The sequence below is a fragment of the Crinia signifera genome, chromosome 11 (genome assembly GCF_055691185.1).
Source record: "Crinia signifera chromosome 11, ASM5569118v1, whole genome shotgun sequence".
Taxonomy (NCBI): Eukaryota; Metazoa; Chordata; class Amphibia; order Anura; family Myobatrachidae; genus Crinia; species Crinia signifera.
This window is the reverse complement of record NC_139227.1, coordinates 68,367,409-68,390,025: the sequence shown is the minus strand read 5'-3', so window position 1 is coordinate 68,390,025 and position 22,617 is coordinate 68,367,409. Positions and strand designations below refer to the sequence as shown.

The following is a 22,617-nucleotide window of genomic DNA, read 5'->3' as shown; positions in this document are numbered from 1 at the left end:
AAGCCATTTATTGGGAGGGATGGGGCCGTAGGTGAATGGCATACAGAAAACGTGGGTGAGTTGCCCACATTTCACAGGCATGATGAGGCCAAGGACTGCATTGCAATACCCTCTGCAAGTGCAAGTCTTTGTAAGGTCGGACTTACTTAGACTGCGACTCAGTGGCGTAACTACATATTCAGCGCCCCCCCCCCCCCCCCGAAAAAAATGAACACCCTCCTTACCCCGTTGCCGCTGCCTCTAACCCGGACACGCAGATCTGTCGGGCCCCCTGCTCTCCCGGCTCCGGCTGCAGTGCTAATATAATAAGTGGCACTCGGAAAATGGCGGCCCACATAATGCAGACAATTTTTGAGGATGCTAGAGGAGGCGGCGGCCTCCTCCTAGCAACCTTAAAAATGGTCTGCAGTAAGGGGGCAGCCATTTTCCGAGTGTCACTTATATTATATTAGCACTGCAGCCGGAGCCGGGGACCTCTGACAGATCTGCGTGTCCGGGTTAGAGGCAGCGGCGCCGGCGGCAACGGGGTAAGGAGGGCAGGAGTCGGACCCGACAGAAGGTAACTATACCGGCCATATCTAGACAGAATAAACGTAAGTCCAGCCTTACTTTAATTTACAAAAAGAAGAAAAAAATAATTTGATGGTGAGCTACCATAAAAGGATTTCTGTTCCGTGCGCCCACATGAGAGCAGATGTGTATGCGAAGGCATCTGCTTGCATGCTAGTGAGGGTTTTCGGGGGTGGGGTGGGCGGGCGTTCGGCGGGGTGGCGTTTACCTTCTCGCTAGGCATCGAATATATTCTGCTTAGGGAACAGGTCAGAATCAGGCCCTATATTGTGAAAGAATATCAGCACTGAAGCAAACATTTAAATTTTTTGCTTTTGCTTGTCCAACCCTAATAAATTCACACAATGCATTAGAATAAGAAGGTCATTCTGGTTGACCCGTAAAGCTGCGAAATCCGCAGCTTTGCATGTAATTTTAACACCGCCCCCCGCACGCCAAATATCTCCGCACGCATGCGAATGGATGTTTTGCATAAACATTTATTCGCAGCTTGCGTGCGGGGAGGAAATAATTTGATAGTCGCTACCATCGAATGATTTCTACAGTGCATGCAGATCTAAGACACTTTCTGGTGTCTTAGATGTGTGTGCTCCCTGTACCGGATGTCAGCTGCCTGCACCCGCTTCATCACCAAATTACCATGGGCGTTCCCATAGGCGCAGCCCCTCACCGCTACGCCATGCCCTCCACCTATACAATTCGCCATGTCCGTTTGCCCAGAGACCCTGCACATGCGCATACATACATATGCAGATGGAAAACTTCGCTCCCCTGTGCATAATTCAGAATGACCCCCTAAGTGTCATTACAGGTACTTTGGAATATTGCATTCAGAAATGTTATTGCTATGTATAATATGTTAGAATGGCACACTACCTATCCCTTATGTGTTACCAGTGCAATAGGTAACTGAACATATTAAGCACAAAGAAGACACTGTAAGAACACATTAATAAAACACATAACAAAGGGCACATTAGCATTATTCCCATTTTCCTAGTTCCCATTGTGAAGAAGCGTTAATGTTGCAATGTTCTTTTGTCCCAGTAATGTTTCAGCGAAGCACTAGTCATAACAAGTGAATCTATTGCTTCTGTCGTATCTAAAGTTGTTTCCATTGATTTCAAGAAAATGAAATGTCTAATTGTTTTCATGTATCTTCCATATTAAATCACTATGACATTTTATACTACTTCAGGCAAAAATGTAATTTGATATACACAGGTTACTAAAAAAAGAGGTCTCAAGAGTGCAAATATATTTATCATTGTCTAATTAGATTATGAAGTCAGCTAATGTTGTACTTACTGAACGTATGTACTTAATAAACCTGGACACAGGAATAGAAGCTGTGTTACTGTATGTATGGTACCATACCTCCCAACTTCAGAGGGGGCGGGGCGTATGCAAATGAGGGTGCAGCTTATGCTAATTAGCCGCAACCTCATTTTCATACGAGAATAGACGCTATGCGCATGCGCACAGCGTCTATTCTATTAGATTGGGGGGTCTCCAAACTGCCACCCCCCGCAGCGGGACAATGCCTGCCGCGGGTGGGACAGCGGGACAGGACCCGAAAATCGGGACTGTCCCGCTGTAATCGTGACAGTTGGGAGGTATATGGTACAAATATCACGGAACCGACCCACGTTAATAGTCGGGTTGCTGGGCAGTGTAAATGGGTAACCTGGGTCGAGTGACCCAGGTCCCATTTGCACTATAGGTCCCATTTGCTCTAAGCGCTGCCTCCCCCTTTCCCCCCAATGATGCACCGCCACCCTGCCCACAGTATGTATGACATCAGCTTATTGCCGGTTTGCTGAGGGGAGCTTCACTCTTTTAAGCAAGTAACATTGTACTTGGTTAAAACTAAGCATGTACTGTAGCACTGTAGATGGGGCAGATATAAATGTGCAGAGTTTATATAAATGTATCAATACTGAAATCTAAATTGCTGTGTAAAAATAAAGCGGACCAGCATTTGTGTGCTACATGCACACGCAGCCAGGAAGTCTTTGCACCATTTGTATAGCATCACGGTTTGTCCAGGTTATGTTCCTTGCTCTTGCTTCCTTTATTCCCTAATCAGAATCAGGTTCACAGTACTTTGAGAAGATTGTATGTGAGAATACAGTTAGCGATCGCTTTATAGTCAAATGAAAATAAATACTTTATTCGGACCAAAGAACAAAATCTTCCATGAAAACAAATATGTTCCACAAGTTTCTGCCTTGTTATTCTTATGACCCCGACTTTCTGCCTTGTGCTATTTAATACCTTTGTTGCCAGCTGCTGCCCTGACCCCGGCCTGTATCCAACTTCCTTTGACTGGTGATGCAACGGGATGCAGTCAAAATCCCGAATGGGTCATAATACCGACAAGGACAAAATCCCAACAAGGACAAAATCCAGACAAGGACAAAATTCCGACAAGGACAAAATCCCGACATTTAAAATACCGACAAGGACAAAATCCCGACATTTAAAATCCCGACAAGGTCAAAATACCGACATATAGAATGTACAGGTGAAAATGTGAACATGACTTTGGGTCGACAGGCCGCGAGGTCGACATGGGTATTTTCATTGTTTTTTGACCCGACATGTGCCAACAGGGGGTATTTCATGCCCTACCATCCACTAAGGCGTGGTGGGAAAATAAAATAGTGTGCCAAGCGCAGCGAGGCACCGTGCACGAAGCATTGCGAGCGATGCGAGGGGCTGCCGTTAACCTCCAACTGTGTCCATGTCGACATTCGGGTAAAAAAAACAGTGAAAAAACCCATGTCGACCTCGCGACCTGTCGACCCAAAGCCATGTTAACAGTTTCACCTGCACATTCTATGGGGGAGTATTCAATGCAATGGCGAGCGCATGGCAGCGAATCCTGTTTTTGATTCGCAGTGCGCTCGCCATGATTTTTCGCTCCCCTGCAATTCGCCGCCAGCCCTGACTATTCAATGCGTCAGGGGCTCGCTGCCCCTGACGGTGAAAAATATCCTCAGTGACGAATCCCCCTGCGCAGATGCTCCATGCCTGTCTGGAGTCTGCAGGGGGATGGGAGGGACTGGTGTCGCGGCGGGGAGCGCGCTGATGCAGGCGGGAGCCTCCGCACAGCCTGGGGACAGGTCCAGCAGCAGCAGAGCCTCCGGCTCAAGCAGCCCCGGAGCTGACATCTGCTATCACAGCGCTGGGGCTGCCAGAGGACTGCGACTGCTGCTGCTGCTGGACCCGACTCTCCCTAGTGACAGCTGCTGCCGGAGCCTTCCCCCCCACACACACTCGGTGCGCGACGACCACGGCACCGCTCCCCCTGTCACCCGGCTGCTGGCTGCTCACCTGACATCCGCCGGCGGCCTGTGCGTGAGCAAGCCAGCAGCAGTCCCAGTACAAACAGCCGGGAGCTCCTGTCTGCATTACACGTCCCCATATGTTGCCTTCCAATGTGACGGCACCCGCATACCTACCCGAACCCCCCCTCCCCCCGGCGCAGCTTAGCTGGCTGTCAGTTCAGTGAGGGGAAAAAAATCTAAATAAAATAGAGGTGCTTGTAAAGGGGGGGAAAAAGCAAGAACCTTCAAAAAAAAATAAAACCTGTTTTTTTAATGACATAAAAAAAAAAAAACATTAATTTTACAAGTACACATCACAGTTCACCTAAAAAAGATGACGAATGCTAAACGGAGAATCATGGCGAAAATCAATGGAGAAAGCAGTTCTCCATTTGAGCATTGAATACACTGGGCGGTATTCAATGAGCCTGATTCGCCATGTTTTTATGGTGAATTTGTGCTGTTTGGCGAATTTTTGACAAAAACGGTGAATCACCCTATTCAATGACCACATGGCGAATACATTTGAAGGTTTTTTTCGCCATGATTCACCGAGTAGGAATCGCTATCTTTTTATGGAGAAGTGGAATGTGAACTTTTAAAATAAAGTGTTTTGTTTTTTACATTTGGTGTAAAAAAATCAGGAATTTTATTCTGAGGAGGGGCATGCTACTTTTATTCATGTGCTTTTACACAGCAGCCAGCAGGGGGCGCCGGAGCCGAGCCGCTCATTACATATTCATATATTCACTGCACCCGATCATTACGATCGTGTGTAGTGAATATACGCTCCCCTGCTGGCACCCCCGGGGGGGCAGCCTGTGCTGCCTGGCACCCGGGGAGCCCACCTGCCCCCCACAAACGTTCAGGGGCAGGCAGAGAGACTTCCATCTCTCTGCCTGGCACCCTCCTCAGGCTCCCTGCGGCATTCGCCGCAGGAGCTCATATTCGCCTGTCAGGGTCAGCGAGCCCCTGACACGTTGAATACTGGAGCCCGCTGGCTCCGGAACGTGGCAAATGTGCAGCGAATCCTAAAAAGGATTCGCTGCACCTCGCAGGTATTCACATTGAATACCGCCCACTGTCGGCGAATTCCACTAAAAACCCCATTGAAAATCACAGGCGAATTGTGGAGAATCATTTACGGCGAATCGGCAGACATTCGCTGTTCATTTGTGGCGAATTGCCTCCATTGAATATGGCGAATTGTTTTTTCTAACAGAAAATTCGCCGTTAACCCAGCGAATTGCCAGATTCACTGAAAAAAAAACGGCGAATCTGAGGCATTGAATACTGGCCATGATGTCAGTATTTTGACCATGTTGGGATTTTAAATGTCGGGATTTTGTACTTTATCTGTATTTTTTTTTTTTTTTTTTATACTATGAAAGTTATTTATTTACACAAACAATTTAAATACAAAGTTCTGTCAAACACTGGTGCATTGGTATGTTATAAGCTGGTGCAGTAACATTCAGTGTCTGGTCAGTGAGACAGTCTTGCTAGTGTAACTGGTTTCATCCTCAAACAAACCATTCTGTGTGCTTGAAACCTGTTGCAATGCGTTTTATAATCTCCTCGCATTCCTTGTGGTCTAAGGCATCAAATTCTGCGCAGCGAAAAGTCGTCAAATCAAGGGCTTCTTTCTCGGCTACACATAATGCAAACACTCTTCTATTATCCACTCTTCGCCCCACACTGGAAATCTCTGGGTATGGATAGTGAAATAGGATCTCTGATGAGTCCTTGTCCTTCACAACTACTTCTGTTTCTCTGATGTCAAGCAACACATTCCTAGGTAAACAGTTAAGCTTTCGCACTTTTGTGATGCCAATATCCAAGATTTCTTAACTCCAAACATTCCAACATCTGTTTGTCCCAGATACTGCACCGTGTACAGGAGTCTGCCATCCTGTTGGGGACACTCCTGGCTGTTGTCCTGGCTTCTGGGCTTCTGCTGAAGTTGAAAGTCAGGGACTCTGTCCTGGATGCCTTTAAAGTATGGTATGAGAGGGCGAAACATTTGCCCATCCTTCCAGCACCAGCGGATCATTTGGAATTTCAGTGGTTCCCCTTTCAGTTTATTTAGTACTATGCCAGCCTGTCCATTAGGTGCATTTCTCAGTGACACTCCATTTATTTCATCAATGATATCATTATCTTCTGCCAAAACTACTTCATCTACTTCAGTCTGGCTATCCGGTAGCACCTCTATCACAAACACTCGGCCCTCCTGATACCTTAACACCATTCCTAGTTCTCGGCATGGCACAGTTTCATAAACGGTACACACCGGTAAAAGCCAGCTTTCATCTAGGAAACTGGAATTCTGTAGATCTAGGGCAAAAGTGCTTTGTGAGACCACTAGAAGCATGGACAGGAAGGGCTCAAAGTGTTCCTCATTTCCTAGTACAGAGAACAACGGATCGTACCACTCAAGCATTTTTGGTGTATGCTGCAAGTGTTGGAATGCGACCACTAAGGATTTCCTATTGAGAGCCAAGCGTAGGAAATATCTCCCCCTCCCTTGTGGAGTTATCACCTTGGGACAGGCCATGGTCTTCTCTATCATGACAGATAGTTGGGATAACCTGCCACAGGAATCATGTTTAGGAAGCTCCTCTATCCAGTGCCAGTAATCTCTCCTCTTCAGCCCTAATGCCCCACTCCTAAGTCCTTTGCGCACAATCATTTCTATTATATCACACAGTGGAATGACATGGGGAGAGTCATCTGTGATTGTTTCGGAACCAGCTTCTTGCATTCCCAGGACACAAGCTTTCAGGGTGCCCAGCAGAGGCTCCTTCCCTGCCATGCTTCCTCTGTTTTTTCCGCCAGCAGCCGGGCTTCTGGACAGCAGGACAGCCCTGCACACAGCAGCTGATGAGCGGCGGGCATAGGGACCGCTCTCCGGCAGGTGCAGGGCAGGGCTGGGGCGTGCTCCCCTTCCCATGTAAGAAATGGAATGCCGTACTTATCTGTATTTTAAATGTCGGGATTTTGTCCTTGTCGGTATTATGACCCATTCGGGATTTTGACCGTCGGGATTTCATACCGAATCCAAGGCAACCTGGGGTTTCCACCAAACTACATTCCCTGGACTTAGCATCTCCAATCACTAGTGACATACTGGGTCACATCCGGACTTGTCGGGACAGTTTCCTCACACCGTGGATCCTAATAATTCCACTACCAGTCACTACTTTATACTGTAGGATATCTAATCATGTAAAAAAGGAGAAAAAGAAACAGGCTCAGCTTATACATTTGCCTTTCTTGCAGCATAGATTTGCCTCATACTGTTGCCCCAAATCCTAGAATTTCCAGTCCTAGCATTACTCCGACCCCTGCACCCGTGACTCCTATGCACGTCATATCTAAACTGTATTCCACTGTCATCTTGTTATGCAGGGGCTTTAGCAATCAGTTCAATACAGTATGTATATCAACTGGGTAATTTAGCTATTCATAAGATTAATCATTTCATTATTATCCAATTGGCCCTATTGTGGTCTTTGGGGGTAGGGGTATTCAATGTAGGGTAACGACTGTTGGGCTCATAACTTTTTCATCTTATGATTCCCTTGCATTGGAATCTTCTTCGCTAACACACAAGTTGTGGATTTGTTATAGGCAATAAATAAGTGTCAGTCAATGTTTACCAATAAAATATTGTCAGGCTCTCTGGTATTAGAGTCCTGTCTTCTCTTTAGGTGCAGTCTGTACTTTTAGGACTTCTCCTCACTGCTGAAGAGGTCCTGAGCTGGTGTGCAGTCTGTAGTTTTAGGGCTTCCCTTCACTACCGAAGAGGTCCTGACCTGGTGTGCAGTCTGTAGTTTTAGGGCTTCTCCTCACTACCGAAGAGGTCCTGACCTGGTGTGCAGTCTAGTTTTAGGGCTTCTCTTCACGACCGAAGAGGTCCTGACCGGGTGTGCAGTCTAAAGTTTTAAGGCTTCTCCTCACTACCGAAGAGGTCCTGCCCGGGTGTGCAGTCTAGCTTTAGGGCTTCTCTTCACGACCGAAGAGGTCCTGAGCTGGTGTGCAGTCTGTAGTTTTAGGGCTTCTCCTCACTACCGAAGAGGTCCTGACCTAGTGTGCAGTCTAGTTTTAGGGCTTCTCCTCACTACCAAAGAGGTCCTGACCTGGTGTGCAGTCTGAAGTTTTAGGGCTTATCTTTTTTTTTTTTTTTTTTTAAACACATTTTATTGTTGGAACATGTCAGAATACAAACAGATGAAATCTCAGCGACACGGTGCACACAAACAAGGGATGCAAACAGTATACAAATCTAGTTTTCCGCGTTGTCGTGTTCCGGGGTAGAAGGGGAGAAGGAATTTTCTGGTTTTTATAAGAGACGGTATGAAAGGAGAGAGAGGGTGATAGGAGAAAGAGGCGATAAAAGAAAAGAGAAAAAAAAAAAAAAAAAAAAAAGGAAATAGGAAAAGTAGAAAAAAGCAAAAGAGAGAAGGGTAAAGGGCGTCCTCCCGGTGGCAGCGGGGCACCCTGTCCCTTCCTAGGGAGCCAGGTGGTGTCACTGTGGGGCATGGAAGGGGGGTGGGCGGGGAGGGTTAGGGGGAGGGGGGGGGAGGGTTGGGGAAGGGGGTGGATTTCCGTTAGTCTATATCATATGGTGGGGGGGCGTTCTGAGATGTCATCCAAGGCACCCACACCTTATGAAAGGATTTGAGAGAGTGGCGTATAGTTGCGGTCATATACTCCATTCTATATGTATACCATATACGGGCAAGTATTGCCTGCATTGGGGCCGGATCTGGTTTTTTCCAGTCGGCTGCTATTTGACAGGTCATTGCAGAGATAATATGTCGGAATAGTTTATGCTGGTGTAGGGTAAGCATGGGGGGTTTAAGCGGAAGGAGAAAATATTTGGGGTCTAGAGGGACAGCAATTCCCATCAGGTTAGAGAGTAAGGTTTCCACCTCTTTCCAGATTGTAACTATCTTTGGACAGTTCCACCAGATATGAAGGAAGCTACCCTCTGCCGTACAGCCCCTCCAGCACCTATCCGACGTGCTAGGAAACATCCTATGCAGTCTGGATGGGACATAATACCAGCGGTAAAGGAGATTATATATGTTTTCTTTAATTTTCACGCATATCGAGCTGGAGGCCGCGTTGTCGCGAATTTCCTCCCAGTCCTCGTCATCTATGGGGAGACCTAGGTCTCTCTCCCAGGCCCTCTCATGTGGAGCCCGAGAGGAGGCCGTGCTGGTTTCCAGAAGGGAGTAAAGTGTTGAGATTAGGCCCGCGGAGGAGGTTCGCTTCCAACATATGTATTCATAAGAAGTTAGAGGTCTAGATATAAGAGTTGGGGTGGTTTTAGAATGAAAGTGCCGGATTTGTAGGAAGCGGAAAAAGTCCATGTTCGGGATTGCTGTACCCTCTCTTATTGCGGGAAACTGGCATCGACTGAGATGTCGTTAAGGTAATAGATATTATCTTTTAGCCAACTGGAGAGGGAAGAGCTGCTCATGCCTGGAGGAAAGGCTGGGTTATGAAATAGCGGAATTAGAGGGGAGGGGAGTGGAGCCAAATTGTATGTTTTGTTAACCTTGTCCCAAACCGATAAGGCTCTGGAGACCACCGGGTGGGATGCAGCTGTGTGAGGGCGCTTGTTTTTAGGTAGCCATTGCAGGGAAGACATAGTGGACAATCCCACATCGTCCGCTTCTATTTTTACCCAAACTTTCTGTGTGCCCCATGGGTTGCACCATTGGACATTCTGGGACAGCCGTGAGGCATAATAGTATCTCCGGAAGTCCGGGATGCCTAGACCTCCTTGATGGGAGGGTCGTTGTAGAAGTTTTAGCCTTATTCGGGGGCGTTTCTTGTCCCAAATGAACTGAGTGGTTTGGTATTGTAGTGATTTGAATACATAAAGGGGGATGTATATTGGCAAGGTTTGGAATAAGTATAGGAGGCGCGGGAGGACACTCATTTTAACTGAGTTAATCCTACCAATCCAAGAGATGTAGTGGGAGGACCATGTGGATAGATCTGTTTTAATTATCTCTAAAAGACGCGGATAGTTGGCCTGAAAAAGTTGGTGATAGTGTTGAGTCAGGTATATGCCGAGGTACTTGATTTTCTTTCTGTTCCAGTTACATGGAAGCTGTTTCATTAGCTCGGATTTGGAGGATCCGGGTATGTGAAAATCAAGGACCTCCGTCTTTTCCACGTTAATTTTGTAGCCAGAGTGTTGTGAGTATTGCTGTATTTCAAGGAGTAGGGGAGGGATTGAGCTGATCGGGTTTGCGAGGGTCAGAAGTACATCAACCGCATATAACGCAATTTTATGTTCCGATGGACCGGTTTTTATGCCCTGAATAGTGGGGTTGTTGCGAATCCTTGCCGCCAGGGGTTCCATAATGAGGGCGAAGATAAGCGGGGATAAGGGGCATCCCTGACGTGTACCATTCGCTATTTTGAAATAGTCTGACATGACTCCGTTGACAGAGACCCGAGCGGACGGTGTGCGGTAGAGTGCCTTGGTGCCTTCCAGGAAGGCCCCCGAGAAGCCCATCCTTTCTAAAACTGCAAAGGCAAAGGGCCAGGAAATGCGGTCAAATGCCTTTTCCGCGTCCAAGGCTAGGACCAAGGCGGGGTTTTTCTGCTTTTGAATGACGTGGATAAGGTCTATTGCTCGTCTCGTGTTGTCCGACGCCTGGCGACCAGGAATAAAACCGACCTGGTCTGGATGAACCAGGAGTGGGAGCAAAGAAGCAAGCCGGCCGGCTAAGACCTTCGCGTATATTTTTAAATCTACATTCAAAAGCGAAATTGGTCTGTAGTTTGCACACCCGGTCGGGTCTCTGTCAGGTTTTGGGATCACCACTATGTCCGCTTGCGTGGCCTCTGGGGAAAAAGAGGCACCCTCAAGGATGTCGTTGAACAACACCACCAGTTGGGGGGCTAGTTCCAGTGCGAAGCGCTTATAGTATTGGGCCGTAAAGCCGTCGGGACCCGGGGCAGCAGAGGAGCGCATTGAGCGTATCGCCGATACTACCTCCTCCACCGTTATCTTTGCGTTCAAGAAGGAAAGATGAGCATCTGAAAGTGTGGGTAGGGGAGTGTTGGCTAAGTAGGTAGACAGATTGTCTGTATCAAGTGTGGATGCGGGGGAAGACTCACTCAGATTGTACAGAGCTTCATAAAATGCTCGAAACTCCTCCGCTATTTCTTTAGGGTTATAGGTGTGTGATCCCCTTGTTGAGGAGTATATTTTATCAATAGTTCTCGACGCTTGTTGGCGCCGAAGCTTGTTGGCCAGGATCGAGTCTATCTTATCCGCTTTGTCATAGAACCGTTGTTGAAGTCTTTTAAGGATATTGGCTGCTCTATGGGACAGGAGTGTGTTCAGCTGACCTCTGATCGAGTCTATCTGGGAGAGTAGGGCAGATGTGGGTGTGATTTTGTGTTGCTCTATTAGCGATGCTAATTGAGTTTCTAGGGTGTGTATCTGTGCCTTCATCTTTTTCCGGATAGAGGAAACCTTGGAGATTATCAGGCCCCTGATAGTGGCCTTATGGGCTTCCCAAATGGTGGTGGGGGAGAGGTCAGGGGAGGAGTTTTCTTTGAAGTAGTGAGTAATAGCAAGTTTAACTTCTGCTAACGAGGAGGGATGTTCTAGTAGGGAGTCGTCTAACCGCCATCTATAGGTCCTCGGGGGGCATTCATAAAGATCAATGAATATATAAATACCTGCGTGATCCGTCCAGGAAAACGGCGTTATGCCTGCCTCTTTAACTCTAGGGATCAAAGGGGAAGAGATGTGGATCATGTCTATCCTAGAGTAGTGTTGGTGGGGGGCCGAATAATGGGTGTAATCTTTAGAGTGTGGGTGTTTTAATCGCCAGGAGTCACTCAGTCCATTATGCTTTAAGGCTGCAGTAAGGGTGCGGGAAGCTTTGGGAATAGTCGATGTTGAGGTGTGTGGGGGAGGGGTGGATCTATCTAGCAAAGGGTCGATAATAGTGTTGAAGTCTCCTCCGATAATTATGTGGCCTTGTGCCATTCTACCTAGGCGTTTAAAGAACGTGTCAAAGAATTGAGATTGGTCTTGGTTGGGAGCGTATAAAGAAACCAGGGTCACAGTAAGTGAACGAATGGTTCCGATTACCAAGATAAACCTCCCGTCAGGGTCAGCAATTGTTTTAATTGGGACAAAAGGCACACCCCTACGAATCAGGATAGCCACTCCTCTTTTTTTGCAGTCCGCCGATGCAAAATTTTTTTGAGAGAAACGGCCCTTGAGTTGGGAGTGACTGCCAGAGAAATGTGTCTCTTGCAAGAACACGATGGATGCGTTTTCTCTTTTGCAGGCTCCCAGGAGGATCGTTCGTTTTTTAGGCGAGTTCAGGCCGTTAACATTTATGGACAATAATTTAAGGGCCATCGTATGATATGTCACAACAAGTTATTTTAAAAATCAAATAACAAGTGTGGGTAGACTGAGGGGGAAAGGGGGACCTCCCTGCGGGGGAGGAGGGAGGGAAGGCAGGAGGAGGGGGAGCGCCACCGGGAGGACACCAGAGAAGAAAAAAAGGTAAGTGATAGATGAGAGGAAAGAGCCCAAAAGGGCTAGTACCCTGAAGAGAAGGGTCCCATGTGGGGACCGCTACAAGGAAACAAATTATTACATATAATCTAAACATTTGTGAAAGGGAATTTGGGGGGGGATAAAGAAGCATAGTGCTGGCGTGTTGGAGACCGCCAGGACCGATTGCATCCCAGGTTATAGGGGTCCGTAGGGACTAACTAAGCTAGCATACTATAAATCTCTACACATTGAATTATTAACTCTACACTTTAAACTAAACAGAATTAACATTACCACAGAGGTGTATCTCACCCATAGAGGGTCGGAACTGTAAGCACACATGTGGAGCTTACTATTTGTAATTCAATTTTGGTAGTGATGAGAGAGTTCAGTTGGGCTCGCCGTTTTCCACTCGGTGGCGAGAAACCCTTGTCCGTTTTAGGGCTTATCTTAACTACCGAAGAGGTCCTGCCCGGGTGTGCAGTCTGTAGTTTTAGGTAGGGCAATCTTTTTTTTTTTGGATAATAATTTTTCTTGATTTTGTATAGAATCAAAATAATAACAAAACATACATTGTAGTATTGACAAGGCACAAATGGTATTAAGATAATTTAGGATTTGTTATAGGCAATAAATAAGTGTCAGTCAATGTTTACCAATAAAATATTGTCAGGCTCTCTGGTATTAGGTCCTGGCTTCTCTTTAGGTGCAGTCTGTACTTTTAGGACTTCCCTTCACTACCGAAGAGGTCCTGACCTTGTGTGCAGTCTGTAGTTTTAGGGCTTCTCCTCACTACTGAAGAGGTCCTGACCTGGTGTGCAGTCTAGTTTTAGGGCTTCTCTTCACGACCGAAGAGGTCCTGACCGGGTGTGCAGTCTGAAGTTTTAGGGCGTCTCCTCACTACCGAAGAGGTCCTGACCTGGTGTGCAGTCTAGTTTTAGGGCTTCTCTTCACGACCGAAGAGGTCCTGAGCTGGTGTGCAGTCTGTAGATTTAGGGCTTCTCCTCACTACCGAAGAGGTCCTGACCTAGTGTGCAGTCTAGTTTTAGGGCTTCTCCTCACTACCGAAGAGGTCCTGACCTAGTGTTCAGTCTGAAGTTTTAGGGATTCTCTTCACTACCGAAGAGGTCCTGACCTGGTGTGCAGTCTGAAGTTTTAGGGCTTCTCTTCACTACCGAAGAGGTCATGACCTGGTGTGCAGTCTGTAGTTTTAGGGCTTCTCCTCATTATCGAAGAGGTCCTGACCTGGTGTGCAGTCTGTAGTTTTAGGGCTTATCTTAACTACCGAAGAGGTCCTGCCCGGGTGTGCCGTCTGTAGTTTTAGGGCTTCTCCTCACTACCGAAGAGGTCCTGACCTGGGTTGCAGTCTGTATTAGGTAGGGCAATCTTTTTTTTTTTTGGGATAACAATTTTTTTTGATTTTGTATAGAATCAAAATAATAACAGAACATACATTGTAGTATTGACAAGGCATAAATTGTATTAAGATAATTTAGGAGCACTAAACACTATTGAAACACAGGCTATCTATGTGCGGCTCTGAACAGAAAACAGATGTATGACAAGAAGTGTCCATAATCAACAAACACATTGATAGGTCTTGCAAGTGTCCCTATACAAAGGTCGCAATCTCCTTGTCCTTATAAACACTAAACATTTAGCAGTGGGGTCTAAGAAAGAAGAAAGACAGAAGATAGAGTGGGGAAGGAGTATTTGGTGGTGGGGGGGGGTGTTTACATAGTTTCAAGAAAGCATCATGTCCAGAGATAGCATAAGTCAGATGACGTTTCATGAGACTTGTGTCTAATGGGGTGGCGGTTCGATGTCTATAGACTGTCTGGGGTATAAGTTTACCAGTTGGAGGGGGCGGGATGAGGTGGTAGGCTGTGGTCTGTATTAAGGGTCAACTTTAGTAGGGACCAAGATTGAAATTCGGTAAACTGAAGTATTTTAGATTGTGTTTTGGGGCCCAATGTAGATATATATGGATCCCATTTCTTATGAAAGGTTTTTCTGCCCATATTAGTGATTTGAGAGGTTGTTTTACGATCATAGTAGAGTTGGTAGAGTAACATGTTATGTAGGGCCAACACGGAGGGGGCAGATCGGGATACCCAGTGTTTCAATATTAGTTTCTTTGCCACCGTAAACAATACAATGAAGAAGGTAAACAGATGTTTCATGGGTGTCTGCAGCTGGTCCCACACGTCGAAATTTATACATAGACAGACAGGCCACTGGTTGGGGTGTCAAGGAAAGTTGAAAAGATGCGTTGATGAAAGAAAATATTTTATTCCAAAACCTTCTTATTTTTGAGCATTCCCAGAAACTATGAAAGAATGACGCTTGCGTTTTACTGCACTTAAGACAACGGTCATCAGCAGGAGGTGTGAAGTTGGCCCTGATCGAAGGAGGCAGATAGGCCCTATGTATGTATTTAAAATGTACCTCTTGTAGATATACAGAATTTAGAGTTGACATAACAGAGGGATAGTATGAGAACAATGAGGATTGAGAGTCAACCTCAGGGATCTCGCGCCTCCAGGACTCAGCCAAAGTGGTAAGGAGGGGTGAAGGGGAATAGTTTATCAAGATAGAATAAAGCAATTTAGTTTTGTATGAGTGGAATTCCCAATGACGTAGTGCTTTGGTGAGATCTGAGAAGGGCCGATGTGAGATAGGAAGTTAGTTTCAATGCACGTAATGACGTGTCTGGAGATGCATATAAAAATGGGAGTTGGGGAGAGAGAACTTATCTCGTAAAACAGTAAAGGTCTGAATGTGACCTCGAGGGTCAAACACCTCCCCCCGCCATTGTAAGTAGGTGGAGTTGTGCAAGGAAGGAAGGAAGGATGGGTTGCCCCATAGAGTTACGTATGGGGATGCTGTATGGTCAAGTTTTAATCTTTAGTTTTAACCAATTAAGGTAAATGTCGTGAATAAGAGGGTGGTTGAGAATGTCTGCCGGTATAGAAGATTGTTTTGTATGGAGAAGCGCACAGAGAGAGTAAGGGTAAGCTATGGCTTCTTCCAGAGGTAGATCAGTGTATGTTCCCCGGCGGAGCATCCAATCAATTGCATAGCGTGAGTGGATAGAGGTAGGGTAGGATGGGAAATCAGGTAGCCTAGTTCCGCCATTCATTTTATCCATGATCAGTGTGGAGTAAGCAATTTTCGGTTTCTTACCCTGCCAAATGAAGTGTGTCATGGCTTTTTTCAGACGAGATATGTCTGCTGTGGTTATAAGAAAGGGAAGGAGTTGTATTATGTAAAAAAGTTTGTGAAAGACCATCACTTTCAAAACTGTGATCCTGCCCAAAGTCGAGATGGGAAGAGCAAACCAGCCCACCAGCTTAGCAATTATTTTGTCTACAGTGGCTGGAAAATTTAGCTTGTAGATGTCAGAAATATCTCTCAAAATCTGAACTCCTAAATATTTAAAGTGGGAGTGGGTTAATTTAAAGGGGGAGTAGGCAATGAGAGTAGAGACTGTATTTTGTGGGCAATTCAAGGGAAGTAATTATGATTTAGTGATGTTAATCTTATAACCGGCGAACCCTCCGAACTCAGATATCAATTGCAAAATCACTGGGACGGAGGCCAGAGGGTCAGAAACAAATAAGAGCATGTCGTCAGCAAAAAGAGCTACTTTAAGCTCAACACCGCTCAGTACAATCCCCTTAAAGGTAGTAGAAGATCTAAGGGCCATGGCTAGAGGTTCAAGTGCTAATGCAAACAAAAGTGCCGAGAGGGGGCAGCCCTGTCTCATCCCCTTCTTGATAACAAATGGATCTGAGAGAAAGCCATTGCAAGATATCTAGATTCGGGGGTTTTTATACAACATTTTAATAGCATTAATAAAAGCTTCTGGAAATTGAAATTTGGGCAATGTTTGATTGAGGTGGGACCATTCAATAAAATCAAAAGCCTTTTCAGCATCTAGGGAAATTATAGCAGAATGTCCGAAAAGGGGGTTAGTCTTGCATTCAGATAGTGCCGCAATGACTCTCCTCACGTTTTTGGCCTGACGGAAATAAACCCAGTTTGGTCGCTGTGAACAATGTGAGGTAGAATCGATTTAAGTCTGTCGCCATACATCAACCACTCCTAGGACCCTAGTGAGAAGGGGCACACCCAACTTGGGGAGTTTTCAAGAGCCCAGGGAAGGGCGCGATTTGTCTAGCAGGGATGAGGAAATGAGGTTGAAGTCTCCCCCAATAATAAGGTCAGTATTAGCATAGGGTGTGAGAAGAGCTATTACATTTTGGAAAAAAAAACATTCCCAAATATTGTGGCACAGGTCAGAACGTATCTGCCTTCCTAATCAGTAACCACCTTTGTTACCACCAGTAGGAGAGCCCTCCTGGAAAGAATAGCGACACCATGTGCCTTGGAGTCATATGAGGAAAAGGCAGCCACAGACCAGCCGAGCATCTGGAGTTTCATAGTCTCTGGGGATGTTAGCTGAGTTTCCTATAAGAAGACCAAGCGGTTTTAGATTTGTTAAGGTACAATAATATTTTCCTCCGCTTGGCCGGGGAATGTATACCGCCCACACTCCACATACCAGTACAAAGATCAGACATCATGCAGTATACCAATGGAAGATGCATAACACCCTATGAGACTCAGTCTTATGTCTCCACATTGGGAAGTGGAACAATGGCTTTGCGTACCATCTGGAATTTAAATGTGTTTAGTAAGGGAGGGGGGAGGGGGGCATAAACAGTTGGAAACGGCAATAGAGACATAACTGTATTAATATAGTATAGTAAATATATATAAACATCAGTGCTATTTGTACTCGCATCCTCCATTGCCTCATCTCAGGTAAGGGGGGGGGGGGGGGCTGGAGGAGAAAGGGAAAGTATTTCAAATTACATAAGAAATTATGGAAATAGTATAAATCAAACTATACAATCATACTATCATTTTATGAGTCAATATGGGAATAGTAACTATATAGAAATCACTTGTTAATGAGAAAACTGATTAGTGAGAGCAACATGGTAAATATGAATTACAATAGGCTGAACAGCAAAGAGGAGACGCAGTAACGGCTCAGCCACATTATCAGGGAGCACTGTCCGTGATGTCGGAGGTAACCCAGTGTTGCAGCTCTTGGCAATAAGCAAAGGCATCAGCTGGCGAGGTGAATTCTTTGAAGGTAGATCCGTCATATATGGAGTTTCGCTGGGTATAATAGGCCAAATGTTCTGCCTTCGGTAGCCAGCTTGGAGCAAAGGGGGCAGACAGCTTTTCTAGCCCTGGAGAGTTCAGCGGAGAGGTCCTGGAAAATATGAAGCTTATGACCCTCTCAAAATAAATTTTTGACCTTACGAGATGCAGTCCATATTTCTACTTTGTGAAGGTAGTTGAGGCATCGGAAAAGGGTGACTCAAGGGCATGGTCTGGAAGGTGTGGGAGTCGGGCCAACCCTATGGACCCTTTCGACAACTAGGTCCTGGCAAACCGATTCTATTCCCAGTACGGAGGGGAGGGTATTGCGTACAAAATCGGAGAACGCTCCCCCTTTAACAGATTCGGGTAGGCCGACCAGACGGATCTTGTTCCTACTTCTATATCCTCAATTTTGTTTCAGTGTTCCTGTGTGAGTTTTTTAACTTGTTTTGTGACCTCTGCAATATCGTGGAAGTGAGCCCCAATTTGATTTTCGGTGATGGTGACTCTTTGTGTAAATTGCTGTATTTGGGACGTGATATCCGCAAAAGGTGGCTTCCACCACTTCTCTATAGGTAACTGGGGATATAATACTGCGGTTTAGGTTTCCCAAGGGGCTAGAATCTTCGCCAGTGGCCTTTTTGTGAGCAGGGAGGGGGCTCTTGCCTGCCTCATCGGGTGTCATGTTGCCTGCCCCTCTTCTTCTCTCCTGGCGCGGTTGTAGAGGTGTAGATACAGGAATTTTTCCATCTGGCTGTGAACATGGGGTCACAATAGGGCAGTAGGGAAGTTAGAAAGGATGGGGAATTGTGAGGGTGGTGCAGAACTGAGATGAGGAAGGGGGGGGGGGAGTGGTGCCTGTTATAGAAGGGAGGATGCAGGGGTGTGAGGAGACAGTTGCGATGTCTGTGACACACACGTGGTGCCTTTTAAAGAGTAGTGGGAGGTACCCTGAAATATGTCTCCCAGCCTTATAATTTCGGCGGGGAGACTGGAAAAGCCCAGCGGAGGGAGAGAGCGCAGGAGGTCGCGGCAGGTGCCGGTGAAGTCACACCCGCCCACACCTCAGTACCTCCGTCTTGCCATGTACGGGGAGAGAGGGGAGAGTTGTCCCTTTGCTGCAGCGGGTCCCGCTGCTGTGGTGGGGAAGCAAACGCAGCCCAGGAGAGAACGTTTGTAGGGATTGCGGCAGGCGCCGGTGACATCCCGCCCGTTCCCAGCTCTGCACCGAGAGCCCACCTGGTCCAGGAGGGGATCCAGCTGCTGCGATGAGGGGCAGCCCGGTCTTTGAGAGGCTCCAGGAGCCTTGTAAGTATGTTTGGAGGCAGCGGACAGTGGAGCAGCACGGAGTTGTTGCTACTCCATTCACCCCGGAACCCGAAGTCCGAGGTTGGGCCATCTTAACCTCATTGTAGGCCCTGGGCAAAGCAATGCACTGGAGCCCCTACTCACCTATTACCATGATTAAATGGGTGCCTTCACCAACAGGGGGCCATGAAGACATGGGGAACCCTCTCCACATGCTTACATACAGTGAATGACTGTAAGCACACTGATTGGTGAATAAATCTAGCTATTCACCAATCCGCTTTCTGACATTTATTCACTGTCTGGTTGCAGACTAGGAGGCAGGTTTAGGGCTTCACTTCACTACTGGGGTGCAGTGATGTGTTACTATGGCCATCTTTGGAAAAAGCAGTTTATACACATGTTTTGGCGCAATCCCCATAAAAATGTTCAAGTACACCCTTTATATGGGAAAATGACACAGTCTTTATTATTAAAATGACATGAAATAACATAAAGCATTAAAATGAATGAAGCAGCATACAAAGATTTTTTTCCATGGTTTTAGCTGATAGATGGCTGGAAAACAAAAGATAGTTCTCACCCTGTTGCTGTACTGCGGTGGAATTATGCTCAGAAAGCAATGCCTCAATTGCTCGGCACCACCGCAGTAGATATAGGTCTATAGGTCTTTAAATCCAGGGGATTGTCTCACCAGTCCACATCCAGTGAATCGCCACAAAGTGCAGATAATAGTGCAAGGATAGAGTCCTCCAAAAGACGCGTTTCAGGGATATATCCCATTCCTCAGTTCTGGATGAGCTCTATCTCCCATAATTGGGTTTAAGTACCCCTCCTAATTGCAGTCATTCAGCCAAAAATGGTTCGATTTTCGGCAAGATTCCCGCCGGAATGCTATATAATTATTCCGCGAGAAGTCGTGCGGTTCACAGCTGACTTCTGCTTGCGTTCCAATGTTGCATACTTCCTGTTCTGGTATTTGATCATTTACCGGAAGTGGCTCGCGGCTCACTCTCACGGGCATGGCAGTCAGAACTCTCTCTCCCACTCCTAATCCCACGTGATGTATTATACTCCTGCTTGATACTTCATTGATCCTTATTTTGCTTGTGGGAAAGAAGGTCCAAATCCATTGTTTGCTATGCCCAAAAATAGAGAATGCTCTCCTCAAATACCTCCTATACCGTACCTTATATTTCGGTAGAGTCCTTCCCTAAATACCGGGAGAGTACTCTCTAATTGAGTTGTTGCACCAGTCCGATATTTCATAATACATACAAGATCTAAAAGATAATAATAACAATATTAGTAAAAAGTTTTAATTCTCTAAAAACCACTTTAACTCGAAATCAGCGTTAAGACCTTTGGGAGTCAGTGTATCCAAATTGAATATCCATTTTATTTTACACTTTGCTAGCCTTGTTTCTAGGTCTCTATTTTTCCAGTTTGATTTTATTTGTTGTATGCCGAAATTTTTTAAAGCCTCTTTCACATTTTTCATGTTGTTTTGCAAAATGTTCCGATAACAGATGGGTTTAGAGGCCTTTTTTAATATTGTATATATGTTCGGCAGTTCTTAATTTTAAGAACATTTTGCCTACATAAAACATACCGCATTTACCTTCCAATACGTAAACCAAATTTCTAGAGTGACAGGTCAAAAAGTCATTTATTTTTTATTTTTGGCCATTTACCTCAAAATGTGTTATTTTTCTTTCGTATGGGGCACTATTTGTGCTTTTGCACATTAAGCAAGTTCCACACCTATGGAACCCCTTATTCCTTTCACAAAGTGCTTTTTACTAAAAGGTTTTTCAGGGATGGAGCTCTTCTGTAGATGACCTTTGGTTGCGTGGACATAGCTACTCCCAATATTGGGTCATCTAACAGAATTCTCCAATTGTTTTTAACAATCTTTTCATATTTTTTTAGGATAGGCTCCATATTGTAAGAAATGCAACATCCCATCTTTAATAGCTCCCATCTTAGTAAATTTACCCCACAGAATAAATTTGTTATGGCAACATCACCTCTTATCATTTTACCCCATAGTCTCACAGATAGCACTCCACAATAATGCTAGGGTTTTTTTTATATTAAGGTTATCAATACAGCACCAACACCCAAAGTAGTTTCCTGAGTCATCAGTCCCTGGTCATTCACAGAAGTCCTTGCTCATTCACATTAGTCTCTGGTTATTCAAATCAGTTCCCTGTTCAATCACATCAGTTCCCTGTCATTCACAACAGTCCCTGGTCATCCACATCAGTCCATGTTTATTCGCAGCAGACTCTGATTATTCACAGCAGTCCCTGCTAATTCACAACATCCACATTGTCTTTCACATCATTCACTGGTCATCCCTATTTGTCACCAGTCATTCATGTTTGTCCCCAGTTATCCACATCCGTTCCCGGTCATTCACATCAGTCTCAGGTGATTCACATCAGTCCCTGTATATTTACATAAGTCCCTGGCCATTTAACCCCACAGCCTCAAACCTGTGATAGAAAATACACATGAAAGTGCACCATCTATAATTTAATAGGGAAACCCATTTTCTGAGTGATTTAGGAAAATCGCTCAGAAAATGCCTGAATGTTGCCCATTAGCCTCCTTGGCCTATCAACCTATTAACCCTTAATTGTTTTTGGAAATGTTTTAGCTACAGTAAAAACTAGAATGCTAATTTATTTATTAGAACACCTTGTTTTTTAAAAGAAAATACAAAAACATAGAAATACAAAAAGAGTAAACTAATAACGTATAGATTTGCTTTGCAGCATTCCAGTTTTCATGTTGGATAATAATAAAAAGTCTACAAGGCCATGTAGCTGCACCAAGTCACAATGCTTAAAACTGTAAGTAGTTTAGTAAATGTAATTGTTAATAGTTTCATTGTAAATTCTGCCAATTATAATGTTACTAATGTAATATGAAAGTGGAAAGGCATAAAATATGTAGTCTTATTATGCGGGCCAGTGCAAGATTACTGGACAGCCTATGGAAAACTTCAGCCTGTACCTCCTTTCCCAATACCCACTTGTCAGGACCCTCATAATGTTACCTGCTCCTTGCTGATGATGCTACAGTGCAGATACATGTATTTGTGATGCACAACACTAAGCAGGGACCACTGCTGATTAGGGGCAACTGGTGGAGTGTAGATAGAGTAGTGTGGGAATCGAAATGTTAAGTTTCATAAAATAGGAACAATTTTCTGTATTATGTTTTGGTTATATTTGTATTTTTACCCATTACTTCTTAAGACACTGCTTCAATTCAGTTATAGTTAAAGTCCCCAGACAGCATTTTAGCGAACTGCCATCCCAACACATTGACTGTTTTTTATTCAGCTTGTAAATTAATTGATGCAGAGATGGACACAATTAGATTTTGTATGCAGAGGAGCATTTTTTGGGGGGCGGAGGAGGTTTTGCCAGTGCGTTTGCATCTTAAATTGCATTGCGCATGTTCCTTGATGTTCTTGCAACGGCGGACACAGTGAGAAATTAGGCTCTTATTCAGATTTGATCGCAGTACAAATTTGTTCTCAAAATTGGCAAAACCATGTGCACTGCAGGTGGGGCAGATGTAAAATGTATAGAGAGAATTAGATTTATGTGAGTTATTTTGTTTCTGTGCTGCATTATTTTTACACTGCAGTTT

General features: G+C 45.3%; 1 protein-coding gene across 9 annotated transcripts in view; it reads left to right on the top strand.

Annotated features, from left to right (window-relative positions):
• The window catches only part of LOC146045897 (tesmin-like), a 144,558-nt gene that overhangs the window by 70,096 nt on the left and 51,845 nt on the right, over positions 1-22,617 (top strand). For 8 of the 9 annotated variants that reach the window (XM_083165015.1, XM_083165016.1, XM_083165014.1 and 5 more), the window contains one exon: positions 21,732-21,809. The exons of the other annotated variant lie outside the window; for it this stretch is intronic. In XM_083165015.1, the coding sequence (XP_083021141.1) occupies positions 21,732-21,809 (78 nt within the window). The remainder of the gene's footprint in view (positions 1-21,731; positions 21,810-22,617) is intronic. 9 annotated transcript variants of the gene reach the window in all.